Genomic DNA, 27,155 nt, shown 5'->3' with positions numbered 1-27,155 from the left:
CCTGGCTTGCTCTCTAAGTATCACCAAAAGTTTGTGTTTTGCTTGAAGTCGCCAAAAGAGAATGAATTAAAGTCGTTCGGCAAACGGGAAACCTGTTTTGGATTTATAAAATGGAGTTAAATTGACGAGATGGGACACTCGGATCGGATCGGCGTTTAAACCCTCTGTGACGTAAACGGAATCTCGTACCCGGAGGGGAGCGCGATGGCGACGGTTTGTTGTTTTTCCTCGTTATTATGTGGCAATGTGTTTGTGTTTTGGTTTATGTTCTCCACGTGATGAAACGTCAGTGAGGTATTGATGTTGTATTAATTGGTAGGTACAGTATTGTACATCATGTTATCGAATACGACACGGGAGGGATGTACGTTACCGGTTACCGAGGTCCTGTGGTAAATGGCTCGTTTTTTCCTTGGACTGAGAGAGTATGAACGTGACATGGGTTATTCACTCCAATGTGTGGAGTTTACCATTTTGCTTTAGCAATGTTTGGCCACCTTCCCGGCCCTTTTAGCCTGCTGTCGGGCCCGTTTGTCCTGCTGCCTGCCCAGTTTGGCCTGCTTTCGGGCCAGTTTGTCCTGCTGTCTGCCCAGTTTGTCCTGCTGTCTGCCCAGTTTGTCCTGCTGTCTGCCCAGTTTGTCCTGCTGTCTGCCCAGTTTGTCCTGCTGTCTGCCCAGTTTGTCCTGCTGTCTGCCCAGTTTGGCCTGCTGCCCGGCCCTCTTGGCCTGCTGCCCGTCCAGTTTAGTCAGTTTTGCTGCCCTCCCCTCCCCCTGCTGCCCTTCCTGCTCCTGCCCTTAAGTCAGCCTGCTGCCCTTCCCTCCCCTCCCCCTGCTGCCCTCCCCGGCCAGTTGTGCCTCCTTCCCAACCAGTTTTGCCTCCTTCCCGGCCAGTTATGCCTCCTTCCCGGCCAGTTATGCCTCCTTCCCGGCCAGTTATGCCTCCTTCCCGGCCAGTTATGCCTCCTTCCCGGCCAGTTATGCCTCCTTCCCGGCCAGTTATGCCTCCTTCCCGGCCAGTTATGCCTCCTTCCCGGCCAGTTATGCCTCCTTCCCGGCCAGTTATGCCTCCTTCCCGGCCCTTTTAGCCTGCTGCCCGGCCAGTTTGTCCTGCTGCCGGACCTCTTGGCCTGCTGCCCGGCGAGTTCAGTCAGTTTTGCTGCGCTCCCCTCCCCCTGCTGCCCTTCCTGCTCCTGCCCTTAAGTCAGCCTGTTGCCCTTCCCTCCCCTCCCCCTGCTGCCCTCCCCGGCCAGTTTTTCCTCCTTCCCGGCCAGTTTTGCCCTGCTGCCCGGCCAGTTTTGCCCTGCTGCCCGGCCAGTTTTGCCCTGCTGCCCGGCCAGTTTTGCCCTGCTGCCCGGCCCGTTTGTCCTGCTGCCCGCCCAGTTTGGCCTGCTGCCCGGCCCTCTTGGCCTGCTGCCTGGCCAGTTTAGTCAGTTTTGCTGCCCTTCCTGCTCCTGCCCTTAAGTTAGCCTGCTGCCCTTCCCTCCCCTCCCCCTGCTGCCCTCCCCGGCCAGTTTTTCCTCCTTCCCGGCCAGTTGTGCCTCCTTCCCAGCCAGTTTTGCCTCCTTCCCGGCCCTTTTGGCCTGCTGCACGCCCTGTTTGGCCTCCTTCCCGGCCAGTTATCCCTCCTTCCCGGCCCTTTTAGCCTGCTGCCCGGCCAGTTTGTCCTGTTTCCGGCCCTCTTGGCCTGCTGCCTGGCGAGTTTAGTCAGTTTTGCTGCCCTCCCCTCCTCCTGCTGCCCTTCCTGCTCCTGCCCTTAAGTCAGCCTGCTGCCCTTCCCTCCCCTCCCCCTGCTGCCCTCCCCAGCCAGTTTTTCCTCCTTCCCGGCCAGTTTTGGCCTGCTGCCCGGCCAGTTTTGGCCTGCTGCCCGGCCAGTTTTGCCTCCTTCCCGGCCATTTATGCCTCCTTCCCAGCCCTTTTAGCCTGCTGCCCGGCCCGTTTGTCCTGTGCTGGCCCTTTTGGCCTGCTGCCCGGCCAGTTTGGCCTGCTGTCTGGCGAGTTTTGTCAGTTTTGCTGCCCTCTCCTCCCCCTGCTGCCCTTCTTGCTCCTGCCCTTAAGTCAGCCTGCTGCCCTCCCCTCCCCCCGCTGCCCTCCCCGGCCAGTTTGGCCTCCTCCCCGGCCAGTTTGGCCTGCTGCCCGGCCAGTTTGGCCTGCTGCCCGGCCAGTTTGGCCTGCTGCCCGGCCAGTTTGGCCTCCTTCCCGGCCAGTTTGGCCTCCTTCCCGGCCAGTTTGGCCTCCTTCCCGGCCCTTTTGGCCTCCTTCCCGGCCCTTTTGGCCTCCTTCCCGGCCCTTTTGGCCTCCTTCCCGGCCCTTTTGGCCTCCTTCCCGGCCAGTTTTGCCTCCTTCCCAGCCCTTTTGGCCTCCTTCCCGGCCCTTTTGGCCTCCTTCCCGGCCAGTTTTGCCTCCTTCCCGGCCAGTTTTGCCTCCTTCCCGGCCAGTTTTGCCTCCTTCCCGGCCCGTTTGTCCTGCTGCCCAGCCCGTTTGGCCTCCTTTCAGGCCCGCTTAGCCTGCTATCGGGCCGGTATAGCCTGCTGCCCGGCTCTCTTGGCCTGCTACCCGGCCAGTTTAGCCTGCTGCCCTCCCTGTTTAATCAGCCTGCTGCCCTCCCCTACCCTCCCCCTGCTGCCCTTCCCGGCCCGTTTGTCCTGCTGCCCGGCTCTCTTGGCCTGCTACCCGGCCAGTTTAGCCTGCTGCCCTCCCTGTTTAATCAGCCTGCTGCCCTCCCCTACCCTCCCCCTGCTGCCCTTCCCGGCCCGTTTGTCCTGCTGCCCGGCCCGTTTGTCCTGCTGCCCGGCCCGTTTGTCCTGCTGCCCGGCCCGTTTGGCCTCCTTTCAGGCCAGTTTGGCCTGCTGTCGGGCCCGTATAGCCCACTGCCCGGCGCTCTTGGCCTGCTGCCCTCCCTCCCCTCCCCTCCCCCTGCTGCCCTTCCCTCCCCTCCCCCTGCTGCCCTCCCCGGCCAGTTGTGCCTCCTTCCCAACCAGTTATGCCTCCTTCCCGGCCAGTTATGCCTCCTTCCCGGCCAGTTATGCCTCCTTCCCGGCCAGTTATGCCTCCTTCCCGGCCCTTTTAGCCTGCTGCCCGGCCAGTTTGTCCTGCTGCCGGCCCTCTTGGCCTGCTGCCCGGCGAGTTTAGTCAGTTTTGCTGCGCTCCCCTCCCCCTGCTGCCCTTCCTGCTCCTGCCCTTAAGTCAGCCTGTTGCCCTTCCCTCCCCTCCCCCTGCTGCCCTCCCCGGCCAGTTTTTCCTCCTTCCCGGCCAGTTTTTCCTCCTTCCCTGCCCGTTTGTCCTGCTGCCCGGCCCGTTTGTCCTGCTGCCCGGCCCGTTTGTCCTGCTGCCCGGCCCGTTTGTCCTGCTGCCCGGCCCGTTTGTCCTGCTGCCCGCCCAGTTTGGCCTGCTGCCCAGCCCTCTTGGCCTGCTGCCTGGCCAGTTTAGTCAGTTTTGCTGCCCTTCCTGCTCCTGCCCTTAAGTTAGCCTGCTGCCCTTCCCTCCCCTCCCCCTGCTGCCCTCCCCGGCCAGTTTTGCCTCCTTCCCGGCCAGTTGTGCCTCCTTCCCAGCCAGTTTTTCCTCCTTCCCGGCCCTTTTGGCCTGCTGCACGCCCTGTTTGGCCTCCTTCCCGGCCAGTTATGCCTCCTTCCCGGCCCTTTTAGCCTGCTGCCCGGCCAGTTTGTCCTGTTGCCGGCCCTCTTGGCCTGCTGCCTGGCGAGTTTAGTCAGTTTTGCTGCCCTCCCCTCCTCCTGCTGCCCTTCCTGCTCCTGCCCTTAAGTCAGCCTGCTGCCCTTCCCTCCCCTCCCCCTGCTGCCCTCCCCAGCCAGTTTTTCCTCCTTCCCGGCCAGTTTTGGCCTGCTGCCCGGCCAGTTTTGGCCTGCTGCCCGGCCAGTTTTGGCCTGCTGCCCGGCCAGTTTTGGCCTGCTGCCCGGCCAGTTTTGGCCTGCTGCCCGGCCAGTTTTGGCCTGCTGCCCGGCCAGTTTTGCCTCCTTCCCGGCCAGTTTGGCCTCCTTCCCGGCCAGTTATGCCTCCTTCCCAGCCCTTTTAGCCTGCTGCCCGGCCCGTTTGTCCTGTGCTGGCCCTTTTGGCCTGCTGCCCGGCCAGTTTGGCCTGCTGTCTGGCGAGTTTTGTCAGTTTTGCTGCCCTCTCCTCCCCCTGCTGCCCTTCCTGCTCCTGCCCTTAAGTCAGCCTGCTGCCCTCCCCTCCCCCCGCTGCCCTCCCCGGCCAGTTTTGCCTGCTGCCCGGCCAGTTTGGCCTGCTGTCTGGCGAGTTTTGTCAGTTTTGCTGCCCTCTCCTCCCCCTGCTGCCCTTCCTGCTCCTGCCCTTAAGTCAGCCTGCTGCCCTCCCCTCCCCCCGCTGCCCTCCCCGGCCAGTTTTGCCTCCTCCCGGGCCAGTTTGGCCTGCTGCCCGGCCAGTTTGGCCTCCTTCCCGGCCAGTTTGGCCTCCTTCCCAGCCCTTTTGGCCTCCTTCCCGGCCAGTTTTGCCTCCTTCCCGGCCAGTTTTGCCTCCTTCCCGGCCAGTTTTGCCTCCTTCCCGGCCCGTTTGTCCTGCTGCCCAGCCCGTTTGGCCTCCTTTCAGGCCAGTTTGGCCTGCTGTCGGGCCCGTATAGCCTACTGCCCGGCGCTCTTGGCCTGCTGCCCGGCCAGTTTAGCCTGCTGCCCTCCCTCCCCTCCCCTCCCCCTGCTGCCCTCCCCGGCCAGTTGTGCCTCCTTCCCAACCAGTTTTTCCTCCTTCCCGGCCAGTTTTGCCTCCTTCCCGGCCAGTTTTGCCTCCTTCCCGGCCAGTTTTGCCTCCTTCCCGGCCAGTTTTGCCTCCTTCCCGGCCAGTTATGCCTCCTTCCCGGCCAGTTATGCCTCTTTCCCGGCCAGTTATGCCTCTTTCCCGGCCAGTTATGCCTCCTTCCCGGCCAGTTATGCCTCCTTCCCGGCCAGTTATGCCTCCTTCCCGGCCCTTTTAGCCTGCTGCCCGGCCAGTTTGTCCTGCTGCCGGCCCTCTTGGCCTGCTGCCCGGCGAGTTTAGTCAGTTTTGCTGCGCTCCCCTCCCCCTGCTGCCCTTCCTGCTCCTGCCCTTAAGTCAGCCTGTTGCCCTTCCCTCCCCTCCCCCTGCTGCCCTCCTTCCCGGCCAGTTTTTCCTCCTTCCCGGCCAGTTTTTCCTCCTTCCCGGCCAGTTTTTCCTCCTTCCCGGCCAGTTTTTCCCTGCTGCCCGGCCCGTTTGTCCTGCTGCCCGCCCAGTTTGGCCTGCTGCCCGGCCCTCTTGGCCTGCTGCCTGGCCAGTTTAGTCAGTTTTGCTGCCCTTCCTGCTCCTGCCCTTAAGTTAGCCTGCTGCCCTTCCCTCCCCTCCCCCTGCTGCCCTCCCCGGCCAGTTTTGCCTCCTTCCCGGCCAGTTGTGCCTCCTTCCCAGCCAGTTTTGCCTCCTTCCCGGCCCTTTTGGCCTGCTGCACGCCCTGTTTGGCCTCCTTCCCGGCCAGTTATGCCTCCTTCCCGGCCCTTTTAGCCTGCTGCCCGGCCAGTTTGTCCTGTTGCCGGCCCTCTTGGCCTGCTGCCTGGCGAGTTTAGTCAGTTTTGCTGCCCTCCCCTCCTCCTGCTGCCCTTCCTGCTCCTGCCCTTAAGTCAGCCTGCTGCCCTTCCCTCCCCTCCCCCTGCTGCCCTCCCCAGCCAGTTTTGGCCTGCTGCCCGGCCAATTTTGGCCTGCTGCCCGGCCAGTTTTGGCCTGCTGCCCGGCCAGTTTTGGCCTGCTGCCCGGCCAGTTTTGGCCTGCTGCCCGGCCAGTTTTGGCCTGCTGCCCGGCCAGTTTTGTCCTGCTGCCCGGCCAGTTTTGGCCTGCTGCCCGGCCAGTTTTGGCCTGCTGCCCGGCCAGTTTTGGCCTGCTGCCCGGCCAGTTTTGGCCTGCTGCCCGGCCAGTTTTGGCCTGCTGCCCGGCCAGTTTTGGCCTGCTGCCTTTTCCAGTTTTGGCCTGCTGCCCGGCCAGTTTTGGCCTGCTGCCCGGCCAGTTTTGCCTCCTTCCCGGCCAGTTTGGCCTCCTTCCCGGCCAGTTATGCCTCCTTCCCAGCCCTTTTAGCCTGCTGCCCGGCCCGTTTGTCCTGTGCTGGCCCTTTTGGCCTGCTGCCCGGCCAGTTTGGCCTGCTGTCTGGCGAGTTTTGTCAGTTTTGCTGCCCTCTCCTCCCCCTGCTGCCCTTCCTGCTCCTGCCCTTAAGTCAGCCTGCTGCCCTCCCCTCCCCCCGCTGCCCTCCCCGGCCAGTTTTGCCTCCTCCCGGGCCAGTTTGGCCTCCTTCCCGGCCAGTTTGGCCTCCTTCCCGGCCAGTTTGGCCTCCTTCCCGGCCAGTTATGCCTCCTTCCCGGCCCTTTTAGCCTGCTGCCCGGCCAGTTTGTCCTGCTGCCGGCCCTCTTGGCCTGCTGCCCGGCGAGTTTAGTCAGTTTTGCTGCGCTCCCCTCCCCCTGCTGCCCTTCCTGCTCCTGCCCTTAAGTCAGCCTGTTGCCCTTCCCTCCCCTCCCCCTGCTGCCCTCCTTCCCGGCCAGTTTTTCCTCCTTCCCGGCCAGTTTTTCCTCCTTCCCGGCCAGTTTTTCCCTGCTGCCCGGCCCGTTTGTCCTGCTGCCCGCCAAGTTTGGCCTGCTGCCCGGCCCTCTTGGCCTGCTGCCTGGCCAGTTTAGTCAGTTTTGCTGCCCTTCCTGCTCCTGCCCTTAAGTTAGCCTGCTGCCCTTCCCTCCCCTCCCCCTGCTGCCCTCCCCGGCCAGTTTTGCCTCCTTCCCGGCCAGTTGTGCCTCCTTCCCAGCCAGTTTTGCCTCCTTCCCGGCCCTTTTGGCCTGCTGCACGCCCTGTTTGGCCTCCTTCCCGGCCAGTTATGCCTCCTTCCCGGCCCTTTTAGCCTGCTGCGCGGCCAGTTTGTCCTGTTGCCGGCCCTCTTGGCCTGCTGCCTGGCGAGTTTAGTCAGTTTTGCTGCCCTCCCCTCCTCCTGCTGCCCTTCCTGCTCCTGCCCTTAAGTCAGCCTGCTGCCCTTCCCTCCCCTCCCCCTGCTGCCCTCCCCAGCCAGTTTTGGCCTGCTGCCCGGCCAGTTTTGGCCTGCTGCCCGGCCAGTTTTGGCCTGCTGCCCGGCCAGTTTTGGCCTGCTGCCCGGCCAGTTTTGGCCTGCTGCCCGGCCAGTTTTGGCCTGCTGCCCGGCCAGTTTTGGCCTGCTGCCCGGCCAGTTTTGGCCTGCTGCCCGGCCAGTTTTGGCCTGCTGCCCGGCCAGTTTTGGCCTGCTGCCCGGCCAGTTTTGGCCTGCTGCCCGGCCAGTTTTGGCCTGCTGCCTTTTCCAGTTTTGGCCTGCTGCCCGGCCAGTTTTGGCCTGCTGCCCGGCCAGTTTTGGCCTGCTGCCCGGCCAGTTTTGCCTCCTTCCCGGCCAGTTTGGCCTCCTTCCCGGCCAGTTATGCCTCCTTCCCAGCCCTTTTAGCCTGCTGCCCGGCCCGTTTGTCCTGTGCTGGCCCTTTTGGCCTGCTGCCCGGCCAGTTTGGCCTGCTGTCTGGCGAGTTTTGTCAGTTTTGCTGCCCTCTCCTCCCCCTGCTGCCCTTCCTGCTCCTGCCCTTAAGTCAGCCTGCTGCCCTCCCCTCCCCCCGCTGCCCTCCCCGGCCAGTTTTGCCTCCTCCCGGGCCAGTTTGGTCTCCTTCCCGGCCAGTTTGGTCTCCTTCCCGGCCAGTTTGGCCTCCTTCCCGGCCAGTTTGGCCTCCTTCCCGGCCAGTTTGGCCTCCTTCCCGGCCAGTTTGGCCTCCTTCCCGCCCTGTTTTGCCTCCTTCCCGGCCAGTTTTGCCTCCTTCCCGGCCAGTTTTGCCTCCTTCCCGGCCAGTTTTGCCTCCTTCCCGGCCAGTTTTGCCTCCTTCCCGGCCAGTTTTGCCTCCTTCCCGGCCAGTTTTGCCTCCTTCCCGGCCCTTTTGGCCTCCTTCCCGGCCAGTTTTGCCTCCTTCCCGGCCAGTTTTGCCTCCTTCCCGGCCAGTTTTGCCTCCTTCCCGGCCCGTTTGTCCTGCTGCCCAGCCCGTTTGGCCTCCTTTCAGGCCCGCTTAGCCTGCTGTCGGGCCCGTATAGCCTGCTGCCCGGCTCTCTTGGCCTGCTACCCGGCCAGTTTAGCCTGCTGCCCTCCCTGTTTAATCAGCCTGCTGCCCTCCCCTACCCTCCCCCTGCTGCCCTTCCCGGCCCGTTTGTCCTGCTGCCCGGCACGTTTGGCCTCCTTTCAGGCCAGTTTGGCCTGCTGTCGGGCCCGTATAGCCTACTGCCCGGCGCTCTTGGCCTGCTGCCCGGCCAGTTTAGCCTGCTGCCCTCCCTCCCCTCCCCTCCCCCTGCTGCCCTTCCCGGCCAGATTTGCCCTCCTTCCCAGCCAGTTTTGGCCTGCTGCCCGGCCCTCTTGGCCTGCTGCCCAGCCAGGTTAGCCTGCTGCCCGGCCCATTTTGCCTCCTTCCCGGCCCTTTTGGCCTCCTTCCCGGCCAGGTTTGGCCTCCTTCCCGGCCAGGTTTGGCCTGCTGCCCTCCCCGTTTGGCCTGCTGCCCGGCCAGTTTTGCCCTTCTGCCCAGCCAGGTTAGCCTGCTGCCCGGCCCGTTTGGCCTCCTTCCCGGCCCGTTTGGCCTCCTTCCCGGCCCTTTTGGCCTCCTTCCCGGCCCTTTTGGCCTCCTTCCCGGCCCTTTTGGCCTCCCCGGCCAGGTTTGGCCTGCTGCCCTCCCCGTTTGGCCTGCTGCCCGGCCAGTTTTGCCCTCCTTCCCAGCCGGTTTTGGCCTGCTGTCCGGCCCTCTTGGCCTGCTGCCCAGCCAGGTTAGCCTGCTGCCCGTCCCTTTTGGCCTCCTTCCCGGCCAGTTTTGGCCTGCTGCCCGGCCTGTTTGGCCTGCTGTCTGGCTCTTTTTAAACCAGATTCTGGTGTAATGTTTGGAGATGGAGTTCCGACTACAAGTCGGTGCAATTTTGTCTTGCTCAACTTGAGAGAAATGGTGTGTCGCCATGATCATTGCATACAAACAAAAGCACAAGTAATTGATTTCCTCTGCCACCGAAGGTGAAGGAGGTTGTTTTCACCACTTTATTGTTACTTGGCGAAATCTTCGATTTTGTCAAGTATGTTGGTCTGTTCCGTTTGTTGGGTTTTTTTTGTTTGTTTGGCCGGTCGTCTACAGTCCAAACGGCTGGACCAGTCATTCTTAAATTTTTACACCTGATAGGCAATCCACCTGAGACGGTCCGCGTCCACACCCCGTCTTAATCGGACAAAACGTCACGACGTGACGTCACAACGTGAAAACACATTTTTGGACATAACTCGGTGACCGGAAGTCGTAGTGACTTCCGGTTGATGCCAAATTAAACTTCATTCAAACATCTAAATGATTCCTAAATGCATCTTATTACAAATTACGCATAGTTTTCGCAAATGTATGACATCAAAGTTTTGCCTATTGACGTCATTTTAAAAAATATTTACGCTCGTGTGCAGCAGAAACTACTGAAGCAATCGTTCTCAAATTTTAACAGTGATAGCCAATCTTGCTGAAATAGTCTGGGATCAAATCACGTCGTAATCGCACTTAACGTCACGACGTTACGTCAAAAAAAGGTGAAGACAAGCTTTTGAACATAATTCGGTAACCGGAAGTTGTAGCGACTCCTTGTTGACGCCAAAACAAACTTCAATGGAATATCTAAATGTTTTAAAATGCATGTTGGTACAAATTATGCACAGTTTTCGCAAGCGTATGACGTCAAAGTTTTTAGCTATTGGTGTGATTAAAAAAAAATTCTATTAGTTCTACAGGTCACAATTCTTAACCGATTTGGATGAAATTTTAACAGCTGATAGAAATCCACAATGCAAAAAGATATGTGACTTTTGGTGATGTTCAAGATCAGGATCTGGATTCTGCATCACTTTATATTATCGCCCATTATAAACCAATGGGGAATTTTGTGAATTACACATGGCAATTTCTCAAACAGTTTTGCACTTATTATATTGAAACTTATACTGTCTATTTATGCATGTAATATTAACATGTGTACAAAGTTTGATCGAAATTGACCCGAGGTCAAGGTAAGGGTCACCCAAAACATGAAAAACACACATATAAAATACATGTTTATGTTTAACAACATATTTCAAACCTGATAATGGGATCGTAAAGCTGGTTGAAAAGCAATGTTCCTTTTTTCAAATAAATGTAGGTATTTTCAAATATTTTCCTCGATCAGAATGAAGGCAACAAGCACCGATAAGTTGTTGAATGTCACATGGTGGCTTTAAATGAGTTGTGAAAATTTTCAATCTGCTGCCGTTACCATGACAACGCGCGCCTGATAATTGTTATTTGTGACGTCGCGTCATTTTATTAATGTACGAACAAATAAACACCACACATTCCATGACATTACAGCTTGGACCACCACACGGAAAGGTCAACTAATTCGCCAAGTGTCTTGCTAAGCACGATTTTTCGTTTGTCTGTTTGTTTGTTTGTTTGTGTACAGGATATCTCAAAAAGTTGTGGATGGATCCGGATGATATTTTGTGTACAGGTTGGGTGTGTGACAATGAAGAACTGATTAGATTTTGTTAAAGATCTGGATCCGGATCTGACTACTAGAATTTTTTTTTAGTGCTTCTTCACCATTGAGAGATGGGGCCAAAAATGATATTGTATGGCATAGCATGGTATTTCAAAAAAATTTTGGGCCTGATATGTTCTCGTGGATCAGGCATTGCGTGGCAGAGGTATGCACTTTACTAAGTGCCCTTCTAGTTTGTTTGTTTATTATCTTGCCAAAATGAAGTTTTTTGCAAGATATGTTAGTCAGCTTGTATGTTTTTACTTATTTATTTATTTCTTTTTTTGTCTAATCACGTATAAAAAATTCTGCAGAGCAGTTATCATTGGAAATTTTTGTAACTTCGCATATCAGAGGCCTATAGAGGTCCCTTTCAGTGCACAAAATTTTGAAGGTCAAGGTCAAAGGTCAAGCTCACTTTGTGGCAAATCAGGGGAGTCGACGAAACCCTTATTTTTTGAGTAATTTTGATCGGATAGTCTTCAAACTTCATGGGAATATAGTTCATGGTCTGGCGCTCAGCTGATTAATTTTTGGTGGCGATTGGCCTTGACCTTCATGGTTAGCGCCTGAGGTCAAACATATTTGACCCCAGGGTCAAATTTTCAAGTTTTAGGAACCATATCGTGTAGTACCTCAAATTGAACACCTCGATGAATGCTTTCTAGATATGTCAAGCTTGAGACATTATGATGTCACTTGGTGACGTTATGAGGCAAACGCATATTTTTCATGGTTACTCTGTAGAACGATTCTCATCGGAATCTCTAGTAGACAGATATTCCTCAAGGAGTCGCTCCTGGTGGATAGCAGCTCTGTTCACCTCAGTGTGACCTTAAAGAAGTCACACGTGGTCACCTTTTGGCAAGATACGGGTCACCCTGCGGTGACATTGGTTTATTTATTTCTTTTTATTTTTTTAATAAAAGGGAGTGATATTGCAATCTGCTCTGTCTGTCTGTCCTGTATCCTTCAGTCTCTCTTGTATCCGTCAGTCTGTCTGTCATGCTTTCTCGTCATAAATGGTTGTGCAGCAATTCACCAAACTTGGTAGTTGTGATCACCACATGGGTGCAAGAGCAGGATTATTAAAAGCCCCACCCTCTCAGTTGAAATGACGTCACAATGCAACAAACCCAATCCTTTTACGGATCGCCATCACGACATCTGTTGACATTTTTTCCATCTCGATCCCACAACAAATAAAATGCACAATTGCACCAACCCACATTATAAATACGAGAAGCACCCGCTCCCTACGGGAGCCGTCAATTGGATCATGTTATTATATTTACTAGCAGATATCCGTCTACGACGGGTATGGCGGGCAGGACGGATCACAATACTCGGTTACGGTAGTTTCTTTGGATGTTTTGCGCTGCATTCAACAGCTCAGTTCATATTGGTGGCGTGTCTGAGTGCCCATGGCAGCATTTGAGACCGGTCGCTTTAGATTGTTGACCTTGACACATAGTGCCGGATGATTAACACGAACGATTTGACATATTCATAGTTTCTATATGACCTCCATCAACAGATTAACGACATGGCAGGATAAAAGTCATAAATGCTGAGTTGAACAAACGTCCTGAACTCATGGACTTTAAGTAAAGCACGTCGTCTGGGACCCAGCCGTTGGTTTTCCGCCGAACGCTGCTGATTGTGACGTCATCGATTTCCCTCGTTGAAAATTCTATCTATATTTGAGTTTTTTGAATCCGCTATCACCTGTGAAAATAAATGGAACACATAATGTGAAGATTTTGGAAGTACGAACAGAATATGTTTGGAGAAAAGTGTTAGAAGTTCCAGGCTTATGCCCATTATATTGTTGTGGGTTGGGTGAGAAGACCACTTGGGGGGTGGGGGGGGGAGCTATCTCTGCTCCCACCAGACTCCCCGGAATTGTAGGCCGTCGGACACGGATAATTCCGTGACGCGGTGGGTCGTTTAACCGACCGTGGACGCCAATAACTAAACTGCGTGACCTAGGTTCCTCCCGTCTATGGGTTAACCGGGTTACCTAATTAATCACGTGATTTAATTACCGGGGAACACGCCCTCGGTACGCCTTGTCCGAACCGGATCACTCTACCGGATCGGAATACTTTACCGGATCGGATGCAGCCGAGCGACACTGCCAAGGACGTACCGACGAAAAGGAATGGGTTGTTGGGAATAAAGTCCCGGCTAAGCTAGAATTGGGACCATGCTGGATCAATAGAAGAAAAGACAAAAACGAGCATGGAACATTCCTAATAATTATTTATTACAATGGGCGAGGAAAGGTATGTGGTACGATAAAGATTTATTGGGGTGTGTTGTGCAGAGATTGGGGAGAGAGGTGTGGTGCAGAAAATAAACAAGCAACTTACAAAAGCAGACACAGAGCAGACTTAACGCGAGAATAATAACAATAATAATAATAATAATAATAATGTTGTGGATTCTCGCCCATTCGGCGTGTGGACGACCGCCTCAGCCCAATTGCGGCCGCACGTGCCCACCGAACGAGCAATCCAGTCGTAGCTTCCGGATCAGCGCCGAAACCCAGCTACGGGTGTTTTTATAACACCATAGATCAGCCAACTCTTCTGTCCACGTGCTACAGGGTCAATTGCCGAATTATCGATATACGTAATTATTCGCGCAGACAGAAATGCCGGGGATCTACACATCAACGGGACCTGCACGAAAACGAGCCGCTTTACGCAGCTCGTTTTGTATGCGATTACCGAGCGGTTATATATCCCCAAGTCCCGTCAGACCCGATTATCTTATCGGTATTAAAAACCAGCTTACATTCCGAATGCTCCATGGCAGTCAATGAGAGGAAGGTACGCAATGAGTGGGTGACATTGAACAATGGGGAACATTTATTTGAACACAGGCAATGCAATGAATCGGGGGATGGGGAAAAAGACACAAGCAGAAAATCCTACAGCCCAGTTCTATTCCAATGTGAAGCAAATACAACACAGGCACTTAACAGTTTCCTACTTATTAGACGGACACACACACCCAAGAAATGGTGGCTGATGCCTTTAATAACGGACTCCAGCTCGGAGAGACAGATGAGCTGAAACCCAGAACCTATCTCGAACCTCTCCACCTCTTGTGGTCTTCAAGCTGTTCGGACCCGGGCTCCAGCGAGAGCGAGCTGGATCCAATCGCCGTGAGCCCGATCCTTCCCGAGCTCCAGCGAATCCTCTCGCGCTTCCGAACACGTGCTGGTGAGACGAGGCGCCAATCCTTCCCGTCGATGCGTCGCTATCTCGAAGAACCACCTCCAAGATGAGGCCGATGAGTCACACCAAGCCGGGAACCAAGCGGAGAACAAAGAGCTGCACGAACCAAGAAGAGCCAGCCAAGCAACCAGCTCAACTCTCTTCCGATGAACAAAGCCTCTCACAACAGGAACCAAGAACTCCGAGCCGAGCAACCAGCTCAACTCTCTTCCGATGAACAAAGCCGACTCTCTTCGACGAACCAAGCCAGAGCCCAAAAAGCGAACTGAGCCAAGCAGAACCCGAAGGTCTGCTGAAAAGCCAAGCCGAAGCAAAAAGCTCTCCAAAAAGCCTCCACCTCGCCAAGCAGAACCGAAGCTCACTGAACCAAAAGTCTCAACCCTCGCCAAGCAGACCCCAAAGGCCTGCTAAAAGCCAAGCCGAAGCAAAAAGCTTACTAAAAGCCTCAACCCTAACCCGAGCCAAGCAGAAGCCGAAGCTCTACCGATCCACACCTGAACAAAGTAGAGGATCTCTTCTTTATTCTTATCGGCCCCCTCCCCCGCTCTCGGCATGACTCGTGCTCCATCCTCCGCTCAACCACGGGTGGGAGGGAGTTGTTGACGTCATGAATCACAGGATGGAGGGCTCTTCTTCCTCTTCGCAGAAGGGGGGAGGGGCGTCTCCATTGTGTTATGATCGCTTCCTAACGATTATATTGAATCGCAGCGCACTTAATCGATTTCTGCCCATTAAACAACAGAAGGTGAACTATCTATGGAACAAGCACTTATCGACATAACTGATTAAAGGACCCTGAATGTTGTGTGAAATCGAATTCCCAAATTCGTAACGATAACAAGTCTGAAGACGACGATGGTTCACGAGCGGTATTTGACGATGTAGATTGTTTCAGAAGTCAAGGATGAGAGACAATGTGATCATGTTTGACCAAGTTATAAAAATGATCAACATGATGTGGTACGAGTGACAGGTTATTCGCTGCAAAATGTCGAAAACCCGGTTTCGTTCAGCAACTTTAAAAATTTGACCTTTGCATAACCTTTAAAGGTCACAAAACAATGTTGTGGACATTAAAATAAGGAAACAGGATACGTGCTATAGCTTATCGGAGTTAGTTTGTCGAAGAAGGTCAAAAACCCGGTTCGATTCCCACAACTTTGAAAATTTGACTTTTGTGAACTTTAAAGGTCAAAGGTCAAGGATTATGACCTTTGGTGCAAAACTTCCTCTGGAACATTCCAGGAACAATATAACGTCATATAGGCTATAGGGCATTTCGCACTCCTCGGATTATCCATACTTTGATGAAATCAGCGTAAAAACAAACTTTAAGGGGGCGTCACGGGCAAGGTGTTCGAGATAGAGCAAAATGGTTTCAAGACTTTAGGTGGGGAATGACGTCAAGATTATGCATAAAAATATTGTCATCCTTGCTCTCAAAGTTTGGGCGGTCGTATGATTTTTATGTCAAAATGCGAAATTTTCCAAGTTCATGACCTTGTGACCTTGACCTTGGGACGAAAATGAAAAATCAAGCTCCATGGGGCTATGCAGGTGCCATTGGGCTAATCAAATACCGAAACCCCTGTCAGATTCGACAAACCCCCTAGGAGACGATGCAAATTGAAATCGGCTACCCCCTAAAAACACATGTCTTTTGGGCGTGGCTCCGCCCATAATGGGCGCACCATGCCCATTCTCAGGAAAACACAACTGGATCATGATATAAACCTCCCACCAAAATTTTATCAGAATCGGATCAAAACCCACGGAGCTATGCTCGGGACAGACAGACACACACAACAATAACGAATATAGTGGTCACTTTTTTTTTTGTGAAAATATTTTTTCGTGAACCAGCAATAACGATCTTCTGCAGTCTTACTTAAGCAGACAGGCACCAAGACACACGCACATACATAGACACACAAAACCCGATGAAGAGGGAGTATTGAATCATGAAGGGAAAGGAGTTGAGGTTACAATCTCGGTACCTTTGTGCTTGATAGCACGACGCGCCACCAATACGTTTCGGGTTGGGGGGTGCTCCGTGGTGCGGTACCCGACAGTGGGTGCATCGCATCGTCTCTGGCTTCAGCAGTGCGTGTGGAGACTGTGTTCGTGAAGGAGGGGCTTGAGTGGAGAAGGGGCGGAGTCCAGAGTGCGTGGCTGGAGTGGTAGGTGGGACCAGGTAGGTGGGTGGGGCCAACGTCATGTAGGTGGAGATGAGAAGGCAGAGTCAAGGCAGCAGGAGGTGGGTCGTGGCTGTGTCGACGAGGGCGATACGAGAGAGGCGGAGTCCAGGCAGCAGGAGACGGGTCGTGGCGGTGTCGACGAGGGCGAGGCCAGAGCGAGTGAAAGAAAAAGAGAGAAAGGCGGAGGGACTGCTCCGACCTTTATCGGACTTGCAGCGCGGGGAGAGGGGCCACCCCGAAGCAAAATGTCATCACCTGAATTGGGCGCTCCGATTGGCCCCCACCCCTCATGTGGCCCACTAACTTTGTCCGGAAACCGCCTCACTTCGTTTCCAGCAAGGTCATCTCAGACCGGCAATATTCCGCTCCGACCCCACGACATGACACGAATCGCCCACACCGAAATTGGCATGCGTATCGTCCTGCAAAAAACCCCAGGCCGTGCCCTGGCGACCGGCCGAGGGTCCCGCATGCCTGCTCGGGCGCCTGACCAGCACTGACCAACGCGCCCGCTCCGCGTGCGCCAACGCGGCCCGCACCGCACAACACTCCCCTGCTCGATCGCAGCTTCGCTGGCCGTAGAGACGAGAAGACGTTCGCCATTCATGGGGGAAGACATGGCTCCCTGTTGGCGACCCATGTTGAATCCTCCACGGCAAATGACTGTGCATCCCGTCTGGGGTGGGTACACCTGTTTTGGCTCTTCGCGGTTTCAACGTCTACCGCCTGTAAGGCGCGAAGAAGGTTCCTTATCGTATTCATGCATTCCTAATCCCTTGGCGTACTTCGTAGATAACATGGTTGTTGAGCTTTTGATGCATCGTTGGCTTGGACATAGTATCTCTATAAAATGGGTCACCTCTCTATAAAAGGTTGGGAATGGGTTTCAGAGCCAGAACCCCTTTTGGTACAACAAGGTACATGTGGTGCTCGTTCAACTGCGCCGAATACTGCATTTTTGCTTCGCTAAAGCAAAGGCTCCCTTGGCACGCAATTGGCAATCACTGAACCGTCATATTCAACATACACCCCCCGGAGACGCCCAAAATGTTAAATATGTCCGAATTGGATAAATGAACATTTTTCTAGAAGTCGGAACTGCTTGTAAGTTCTATTCTGGAGCTTAAATTTTGTAGTTGTCCTTGGTTTATGAGATACTGACGGTGATCGCATGTAAGGAAATGAAATAAAGCACCGAATGCTGACGTCTGGGCATTTATAAGCATTGCGATGTACCCAGCGAATCGTAGCTATGATGAAGAGGCATTTGATAATACGAGTGAGGAAAGTGGAAAAAAAAACTTTATCTTTAACAAATCGTTGCGGCATGTCTCAAGTCGAGACATGATTGAGCAGGCCAAAAAATATGGTGGCTTCAGACCTCAGTAAGGTTACCCAGGAAACGCCTTAAGACACCAGAGAGCGAGGTCGCCGAGTATCGCCTGATGGATTTAATTAAATATGGCCATTAATTATCTTCAAAAGGGGTGTATTAATTAACCCAAACACCCAATTTTCACTCGCGCTTCCTTTAGTTTTCTTAGTTTGCATGCAACGTTTCAGGCGACTATGTTTTATGGTTTTGCAGTTATGGAGGACACACACACACACACACATTGCCTTTTATTAGTATAGATAGCCTACTGGTAATGAGATAATGGGGCAATTCGTTTGGGTCTTTGTACTGAGTTTATGGGGTAATTACTCTTCTTAACGTGGTGGTGGTTGTTGGGGTGGGGGTGGGGGGGGGAGATGGTTTCGGATGTTGAATGAACAGGGGAGGGGGGGGAATTGAAGGGGGGATGGTGTGAAGTGGGGGTTGGGAGGTGGAAGGATGACGAGAGGGGTTCGAGATGGAGGAACGAACTGGTGGATTCAGGTGAGGGAAGTTTCCCATGGGAATTATGGGGTCTGAATGGCAAAAAGGGCAGGATCGTGAGGACTGAGGAGTTCGTGAGTTACCTATTTAGTGGGGCAGATAACAGCAATTTTTGAGAGGAATCGTGCAAATGATGATACAAGCATCAAATTTGGCACATTTGTTCTCCAGGGGATTCTAATCAAATCTGCCTGATTGGCCATTTGAAAATCCAAATTAAAAAACAAAAAAACAAAGAACTTCAAAAAAGTCAAGATCACGAATCAATGTTGGATGCTGGCTGAGATTGGTGAATGTTTCAGAAACATCATCAAAGACGTTCCAAGTCTGCCATGCAGTTTTCTTCCCTTTACCGCGGAAGGCAGACACGACGTCACATCCAGTGAATGCATGGAAGTATGGGATCCCTCTGGCTTTTTCAGGCCCTATTGCAGAAATTACCTCATGGACTGGAATCCATCGCGCCTTGGCTCCTTGGCCAAAGGCAATCCACATGTTCTCAAGACCTAGTTCCTGTAAGGATGGCAGTCCAGATATTGCTATGACTATTATGTCCGTGTCATTAGCCTTAATGATAATGGACTTGCTACCATCCATCGTTGCATCCCTGGCATGTACAAATATTCGAGTGTCAGATTCTTCATGACAACATGGAGACACAGCATCCAGTGACTTCCTTGTGTTGCTAATGGCATCTTCTCCTTTTGTGACAATGAATGCTTGTTGTCTGTGCTTCACACATCTTTTCTGCAAGGAAGTGAAACAGTTCAGTCTTGTTGCTGTCATCTCGAAGAAAGCTTCTCCAGTTACTTGGGGTCTTACTGGTTCCTGTCACTCTTCTTCTGATTCCTTGCCCCCTTTTCGACCTTGCCTCGGACTTCAGACTTGACTTCTTGTACACATCAAACACTACGTCCACCCTCTCGTACCTGGCACCATAGGATTCCACCTTTGGGATGATGTCTTCTTTAGCATAGTTATCAAATATCTTTGAAGTACGTGGAGGTAGGGCATTGATAAGTGCTGAGCCATCAATGATGACTGCATCTCCCCTTGGTTCTCTGTCTGGGATGTTCACTTGCGCTTCAAGAATTTCAGCCAGCTGTGACTTCAAATTTTTTTGAAGTTTTTTTTTTTTCTTCAAATTTTTCAAAATTTGGATTTTCAAATGGCCAATCGGGCAGATTTGATCAGAAAGCCCTGCAGAACAGAAATGCCAAATTTGATGCTTGTATCATAATTTGCACGATTTTTCTACTATCTACAACACTAATTGGAAGTTAAATGGTGAGGGACCGGTGATGGATGGGTAGCTGCAGTTAAAGAGGGTTGAAAGATGGATTGTTTGGCTAAAAGACAAAAGTTGGAGAGTCAAGACTCGGGAGACTGGGGACATTACTCAGGGAATGAAACAGGCTAAACTCAACGCCATTTCCCTCCCTCCATCCCTCTAAGCAACGGGTGGGAACTAAGTCTATTTTACATGCAGATTGAAGATGTATCTTATTATGGGAACGGGAACTAGTTCATAGTTCATACCAGTATGTCAATCACAGATCACTGACTTGGCACAGGATTTCTAAAACACACCCGATTCATATAAAATGAGAAGGGCACAAGGTAGAGCGCATACCTTCGCCACGTAATGCCTGATCCACGAGAACATATCGGGCCCAATCCATTTTCAAAATATCTATATGTATCGTTTTTGGCCCTTTCTCTCAATGGTGAAGAATCACTTAAAAAAAATTCTAGGAGTTGGATCTGGATCCAGATCTTCACCAAAATCTAATCAGTTCGTCCTTGTCACACACCCAACCTGCCCACCAAATTTAATCCGGATCCGTCCACAACTTTTTTGATTTTTGTTCTATTCCAAATAAAGTATTATTCCAAGTATTAAAACAAATTTGACCTAAAAAAAAGAATTGGTGGTTGAATTCATTGACCTGATGTGCAAGTCCTCTTCAAATTTCAAGTCAATGGGATGAAAATTGAGGATTTTCGAAATACCACCTTAGTTGTGGACCTTGGGCCTATGTTGACCTTTTGGTGAATGTTGACCTAAAAAAAAAATTGGCTGGTTGAATTCAGTGATTTGAAATTTGAAGATCTTAGAAATATCACCTATGTTGACCTTTTGACCTCTAAAACAATAGGCTTCTTGCTTATGACAAGCTCTATCATGTGGTTGAGTTTCGTGAAGATCGGTTTGGAATTGTGACTTGTAGTCGATAGACAGATAGACAGAATAACAAAATTGACATGACCAACATACTTGAAAAATCTTCGAATTTTCAAGTAACAAACAAACAGATAGACAGGGGTGAAAACAACCTCCTTCACTTTTGGTGGCGGAGGTAATCATAACCAATTGGCAGTTGCTTTAAACCAGCCACGAGGGCAAAGAAAAACGCGTTTGCTTGTGCAGGTGCTCGGATGCTGAGGTTTAAAAGTTAACACATACTGCACTTATTCCTGTTACGTCTTGATGTCATATGTTTCACTGTTCCTGTTCCATCTTGACCTGAGACTTCAAATGCAAAAAAGCTTTTTAAAATCTTGTACAGTATTTAAACATTGTAAACACCTTTCTTTGACGTGTTGGGTTTTTTTCTACAGTTTATTTTTTCGGAATACCAGTATATTCAGAATTGCAATACTGGTATATCGATAAGTAAAATTATATTGATATATCGCCGGACCCTCGGCTCAAGTGACAGGTAACCAACCAAAACATTAATTCATGAGTTGTAAATGTTATTTGTTATCTCACACATTTGCTTTAATGTCAAATAAAATGTAAAATTTGTGTAAGAATTTTGAGTGGGGGGTTGAAGTGTTATCTTTGTTATGGATCTCCATCTCTGTACCACATCTGTTTTACAGAGACATGAATTTTTTGTGGACATGACATGTGAGGGTTGCTCGGCATCTGTTGCTCGTGTTTTGGACAAGAAGAGTAAGAAGTCCTATCCAAATATGCCTTTTATATTTTGTACTATTGTCTCCACATTGTCCTAGATATGGTAAGTTTTATAATAAAGTGATCGGTAGGGAGAAGGGAGGGATGGGGAGACTTGAAACTACAAGCGGTACAGGTAGTCAATATTTGTGAACATTATAGCAGTTTTAACTTTATAAATGTTCTTTCAGCTGAAACTCTTTTTGCTCAATAACATGTTTTGTTCAACAATATCCTCCTCTTCTTTGGCTTTCCCTCAATTTGAGGATGATAATCCTCCTAAGCAATTTTATCTCTGGGTCTGTAGAAGAAATTCTTTAAGTCCTCCTGTACATTTGAACATTTATTCAACATACAAACAAATACATACAAATACATATGTGCATATGGAGTGATCAGAGCACAGTCTTGCTCCAGATCTCTAAAATGCATGGAGAATTGTAGTTCTTTTATAGTGTTCAGTGAGACACAACTTTGTCATTTTAAACGCTGGTGCAACAGGTTGTCAGGTCGATGTATTTCCAGGTGGAAATCATTTTCAGCTTTTGTGTAGCAGTCAGCCTAATTTTGAAGGATTGTAATATATATATATATATATATATATATATATATATATATATATATATATATATATATATATATATATATATATATATGTTTAAAACCAGATGTGTCGAATCCGTCTCGGCACAGAATGACGTCGCAACTGAAATCCTTTGGGTTCCTTGATGGATCACATGCCATTTATGGTATGTAAGGGAAAAAGTTCAATCCGCTTCTTTCCCAGATTAGGGAATTGTATATGATACGAGCCGACCCGTGAACCCGTTTGGTTCCCGTTGTGACAGCGGTTGATGGAAAAAAAAAAATCATTTCAAGAAAATAAAAAGATAGCTCCAGCGAATTATACCGCTGTGGTTGTTTGCATAGATCAAATTCTCCCGAAGAGTACTTGATTGAATCAGGAATTGATTTTTTTAATAATTTTTTTCGTTGCTCGATTTAACGAAACTTGATACTGCACACCGCAGGCGAATGGTGACTATTTATTATCGCAATTGGGGCATGTTTTTTTTCCGCAATTTGGGCACGTATTTATTCGTGCAATTGGGGCACGTATGTATTGTCGCAATTGGGGCACGTATGTATTGTCGCAATTGGGGCACGTATGTATTGTCGCAATTGGGGCACGTATGTATTGTCGCAATTGGGGCACGTATGTATTGTCGCAATTGGGGCACGTATGTATTGTCGCAATTGGGGCACGTATGTATTGTCGCAATTGGGGCACGTATGTATTGTCGCAATTGGGGCACGTATGTATTGTCGCAATTGGGGCACGTATGTATTGTCGCAATTAGGGCGCGTATGTATTGTCGCAATTGGGGCGCGTATGTATTGTCGCAATTGGGGCGCGTATGTATTGTCGCAATTGGGGCGCGTATGTATTGTCGCAATTGGGGCGCGTATGTATTGTCGCAATTGGGGCGCGTATGTATTGTCGCAATTGGGGTGCGTATGTATTGTCGCAATTGGGGCACGTATGTATTGTCGCAATTGGGGCACGTATGTATTGTCGCAATTGGGGCACGTATGTATTGTCGCAATTGGGGTACGTATGTATTGTCGCAATTGGGGTACGTATATTGTCGCAATTGGGGTACGTATGTATTGTCGCAATTGGGGTACGTATGTATTGTCGCAATTGGGGCACGTATGTATTGTCGCAATTGGGTCACGTATGTATTGTCGCAATTGGGTCACGTATGTATTGTCGCAATTGGGGCACGTATGTATTGTCGCAATTGGGGTACGTATGTATTGTCGCAATTGGGGTACGTATGTATTGTCGCAATTGGGGCACGTATGTATTGTCGCAATTGGGGTACGTATGTATTGTCGCAATTGGGGTACGTATGTATTGTCGCAATTGGGGTACGTATGTATTGTCGCAATTGGGGCACGCATGTATTGTCGCAATTGGGGCGCGTATGTATTGTCGCAATTGGGGTGCGTATGTATTGTCGCAATTGGGGCGCGTATGTATTGTCGCAATTGGGGCGCGTATGTATTGTCGCAATTGGGGCGCGTATGTATTGTCGCAATTGGGGCGCGTATGTATTGTCGCAATTGGGGCGCGTATGTATTGTCGCAATTGGGGCGCGTATGTATTGTCGCAATTGGGGCGCGTATGTATTGTCGCAATTGGGGCGCGTATGTATTGTCGCAATTGGGGCGCGTATGTATTGTCGCAATTGGGGCGCGTATGTATTGTCGCAATTGGGGCACGTATGTATTGTCGCAATTGGGGCACGTATGTATTGTCGCAATTGGGGCACGTATGTATTGTCGCAATTGGGGCACGTATGTATTGTCGCAATTGGGGCACGTATGTATTGTCGCAATTGGGGCACGTATGTATTGTCGCAATTGGGGCACGTATGTATTGTCGCAATTGGGGCACGTATGTATTGTCGCAATTGGGGCACGTATGTATTGTCGCAATTGGGGCACGTATGTATTGTCGCAATTGGGGCACGTATGTATTGTCGCAATTGGGGCACGTATGTATTGTCGCAATTGGGGCACGTATGTATTGTCGCAATTGGGGCACGTATGTATTGTCGCAATTGGGGCACGTATGTATTGTCGCAATTGGGGCACGTATGTATTGTCGCAATTGGGGCACGTATGTATTGTCGCAATTGGGGCACGTATGTATTGTCGCAATTGGGGCACGTATGTATTGTCGCAATTGGGGCACGTATGTATTGTCGCAATTGGGGTACGTATGTATTGTCGCAATTGGGGCACGTATGTATTGTCGCAATTGGGGCACGTATGTATTGTCGCAATTGGGGCACGTATGTATTGTCGCAATTGGGGCACGTATGTATTGTCGCAATTGGGGCACGTATGTATTGTCGCAATTGGGGCACGTATGTATTGTCGCAATTGGGGTACGTATGTATTGTCGCAATTGGGGCACGTATGTATTGTCGCAATTGGGGCACGTATTTATTGTCACAATTGTTATCCTTCTTTCTTTTTTTCCTTTTATGATTTAATGCAGGTATAATTCTGCATGTTGTCATGATGTGTGGAATTAAATAAACCACTTCAATCAACCGATCAAAACTCTCTTGTTCTCGTTTACCGAAAACTTTTGAGCTCTTCAATAAAGGCTGAGTTTGATTGAGAACGGGATATGAGATGAATGTTACAAATTTTTGAACAGTAAAGTTACCAACTGCTGTGACGTAATTTAACCCGAGTTCTTCAACAAAATTATCTGATGACTCGGAGGTAAGTTTGAGCTATAATAGAGGCAACAACAGTGAATTAGGATTCATGAAATTGGAATGATAAACTTTTCTATCTTACTATTTAGATTTGTGCCAAATACATCTGAAGCATATTAACTCGTGTATAAATATGTGCATTGTATTTTAGGCCTGAAAGTATTAATTTCTTTGTTGTTGTTTTGTATAATCATACTGGGAGAATTGGCTTTGTAGTCCTGTATTGGAAAGTTTTTGTATGTTCAAATATTTGACATTTGTCTGATTAATCATGTATAAATCATCAAATATGGTTTGCTACGACCACGTGTACCGAGTGTATCATGAGGGAGTTAATCCCCGTTTCTCCTCGGAAGAGCCAGACCTGGGGCCACCTCTCGCAATTAACTTCGTGGTACGGTGGGTTGCTTTACAACTATGAATGCCAATCAGTTGACCACAAGTTCCAGTGTCCACCATCTAATTTTTCCGTTTAACTGAAGGTCACATGGCTTCCTGAACGAGGAGCGCGCCCTTGGCGACGCACCAATCTTATCTTGATTCGCGCTTAAGTAGGGCGGCCGAGCATTTACCACTGGTGCATGCCGACTATGGCAGGTTAATTTGTTTGGGAATTACCTCCCAAGCTATTTAGGTTCGGACAATACTGGATCAATGGAAGGAAAGGACAAGCACTAACAGGTTGAAACGTCAACAAGGAATTTATTAATAAGGGAAAAATAAGTAAACTGCAGAATTTTTATTTCTTTGTGGTGAAAATAGGTAAATTCAAATCATTCGAAGTAATCTCAAGCAAATCGAGAACTAATCAGGCATTGATAGAAAAACAGACAAAGAGCAGATGCTTATCACTATGCCTTACTTAACGATTAAAAATGAGACAAGGGTACCCAGCAGATCATTTGGGGAGCGAAGAAATCCGGTCTCGGCTAACCAAGGTAGAAGTCATTGTGCGTCAAATAAAATGTCCTGAAATGTGTGAGCCTGCCTTGGTCCGTTGCCAGTGCCCTGCCTCGCCGCACACCCACTCGCAAACAGGCTCGAACACCAATCAACGTCACATCGTCACCCCCAGGAACCAGGGACATCAAGAATCCGGTGCGCCAAGAGCAGGTCTTGAGCAGAACCAACAGGAACGGTCCAACTGTCACCCACCGTCGGGAGCCACCAGGTACCGCAACCAACGGACATCTGTAAGGCGCGGAGCACTGTAAGGCGCGGAGCACTGTGAGGAGCTGCAAGAAGCTGTAAGGCGCTGAGGCACTGTGACCAGCTGTAAGGCTGTTATCAGCAGTCAGTGTTCAGAGCTACAAGGCCATCACCAACTGTCACAAAACAAACTGTGAGGAAAACGGTCCTCCCGTCCTTTTTATAGGCGACCAGTCTGTGCTGAGCCTCAAGCAGACTTCAGCTAAATCCACCTTGCCAACCGTCAACCTTGCGATCATTCCTTCCTTGTTCTGCTCTACACAAAGAAAACCAGCCAGCATCTATAGAGCTGCCAAACGGGGCATCAAACATTGATGGAAAAAGGTGGACATCAACGTCAGTGAAAGAGGTGGGTGTTGAATGTCAATGAAAGATGGGTGGGTGAGGTAAATGATCCACAGCCATATTTGACCGTCAGAATAACTGCTCAGGAAAAGCCCACGGTGTGCTTGATCCTGTAAGTCTAAAGTGTAAATTAGTCGTTCACCTCCAAGCCAATGTATCCTGATGAAAAGGGGGTAGACGAGCCTCCATTAGGCTAACGGCTATCTCGCGTGCATGAATGTGTCGTCAAGAGAAAAAGGCCATCCCATAAGAAAGGGAATCTATTCTATACCCTTCTCAATGCATCAGAGTTAGAATCCCACCAGCCATGGGGATGGGTCTATCCTGGACATGCATTTGGCGAAATAACTGTCTGAGGCCCTAAATGTTTATATGCATTCGTCAGATCCGGTTCTGAAATCCATAACAATATTAACTAATGTATAAATATGTGTGTTTTATTTTAGGCCTGAATGTATTAAAAAAAATTGTTGTTGTTTTGTATAATCATACTGGGAGAATTTTCTTTGTCATCTTGTATTGGAAAGTTTTTGGATGTTCAAATATTGGACATTTGGCTGATTAATCATGCATAAATCATCAAATATGGTTTTGTCAAAATTCTCAACAGTTTGTGCTTGTTGTTAGTCATAGGCAATAGTTCTGAAAGGCTGCTGTGCTCGCACTCTGTTTCCCCAGGAATAGAACATTCCATCGATCTCCCGAACAAGACTGTGACTGTGATAACAGATCTTGGGGCTGATGCTGTCCTTGAATCGTTGAAAAAGATTGGGAAGGAAGTAAAGTACCTTGGAGGAAAGTGACATGTGCAGTTGCACATTGTTTTGACCTTGAGATTAAATGTGCTAATGCTTATAAAGTGGTTCAGATTGGAATCGACGCTTGCTGTATGACTTTAATTATGGGATTTAATCGGCTGTCATTTATGTGACTCGCTTGATGATTGAATGGCATCGTGGCGGGTTGGTTTCTGAGTGGGAATGAATTTAAGATTTTTGACTTTTTCAAAAAGTCAGTCAAAAACGAACTTCCATTCCAATGTCAACCTTCTTCTCCACTGGGAATCATGTGTGACACTGTCAGTAAATGACACGTTTTCTGATGCTATTGGAATCGATGTTACTTTTTTCTGGGAAACTTTTTGACCCCTTATATGTACAATTATGCTGGAAAGGGATCGCAAGGCTCAGATATGGACCTTGGTACAAATTTTTGTGGCTGCTTTCAAAATTGCCTATTTGTTGCCTGAAGCAATGGGTATCTTATTGTTAAAAATCATATCAAGTTTTTGTTTGTTTGTTTTTTTCTTGTGGAAGGACATTTTGGATCAATTAACGATGTTAGACAAGGAATTCAGACTCGTCACCAAAAAACAAGTTTACAAAAAACAAGAAACTTAGCTGTGTCTCTCACATATCCCTTCCTTGCTTTGTACATGCAAAAAAAAGTGTTTGGAAAATAAATCCTTTGCAATACCATGAAA

At 50.1% G+C, this 27,155-nt stretch overlaps 1 protein-coding gene across 1 annotated transcript; it reads left to right on the top strand.

Annotated features, from left to right (window-relative positions):
• The first annotated feature begins 347 nt into the window (after window positions 1-347).
• Window positions 348-27,155, top strand: ATOX1 (antioxidant 1 copper chaperone). Its single transcript, XM_085884957.1, has 3 exons — window positions 348-392; window positions 20,741-20,813; window positions 26,351-27,155. Exons 1-3 carry the CDS (start codon window positions 363-365, stop codon window positions 26,473-26,475), a joined length of 228 nt encoding a protein of 75 aa, XP_085741083.1. The 5' UTR covers window positions 348-362; the 3' UTR covers window positions 26,476-27,155.

Source organism: Eptatretus burgeri, chromosome 6, assembly GCF_056783735.1.
Source record: "Eptatretus burgeri isolate ZD-2024b chromosome 6, Ebu_testis_v1, whole genome shotgun sequence".
NCBI classification, from domain to species: domain Eukaryota; kingdom Metazoa; phylum Chordata; class Myxini; order Myxiniformes; family Myxinidae; genus Eptatretus; species Eptatretus burgeri.
The sequence above is the reverse complement of the archived record's forward strand: the minus strand, read 5'-3'. Positions and strand labels throughout refer to the sequence as shown.

What these genes read in the sequence shown, in the direction of transcription:
- ATOX1 (XM_085884957.1), top strand. Translation starts at nt 363, where the DNA reads ATGTACGTTACCGGTTACCGAGGTCCTGTG. An exon ending in CCGGTTACCGAGGTCCTGTG is followed by an intron (nt 393 to 20,740) that starts GTAAATGGCTCG and finishes TCTGTTTTACAG; the next exon opens with AGACATGAATTTTTTGTGGA. An exon ending in TCGTGTTTTGGACAAGAAGA is followed by an intron (nt 20,814 to 26,350) that starts GTAAGAAGTCCT and finishes CTGTTTCCCCAG; the next exon opens with GAATAGAACATTCCATCGAT.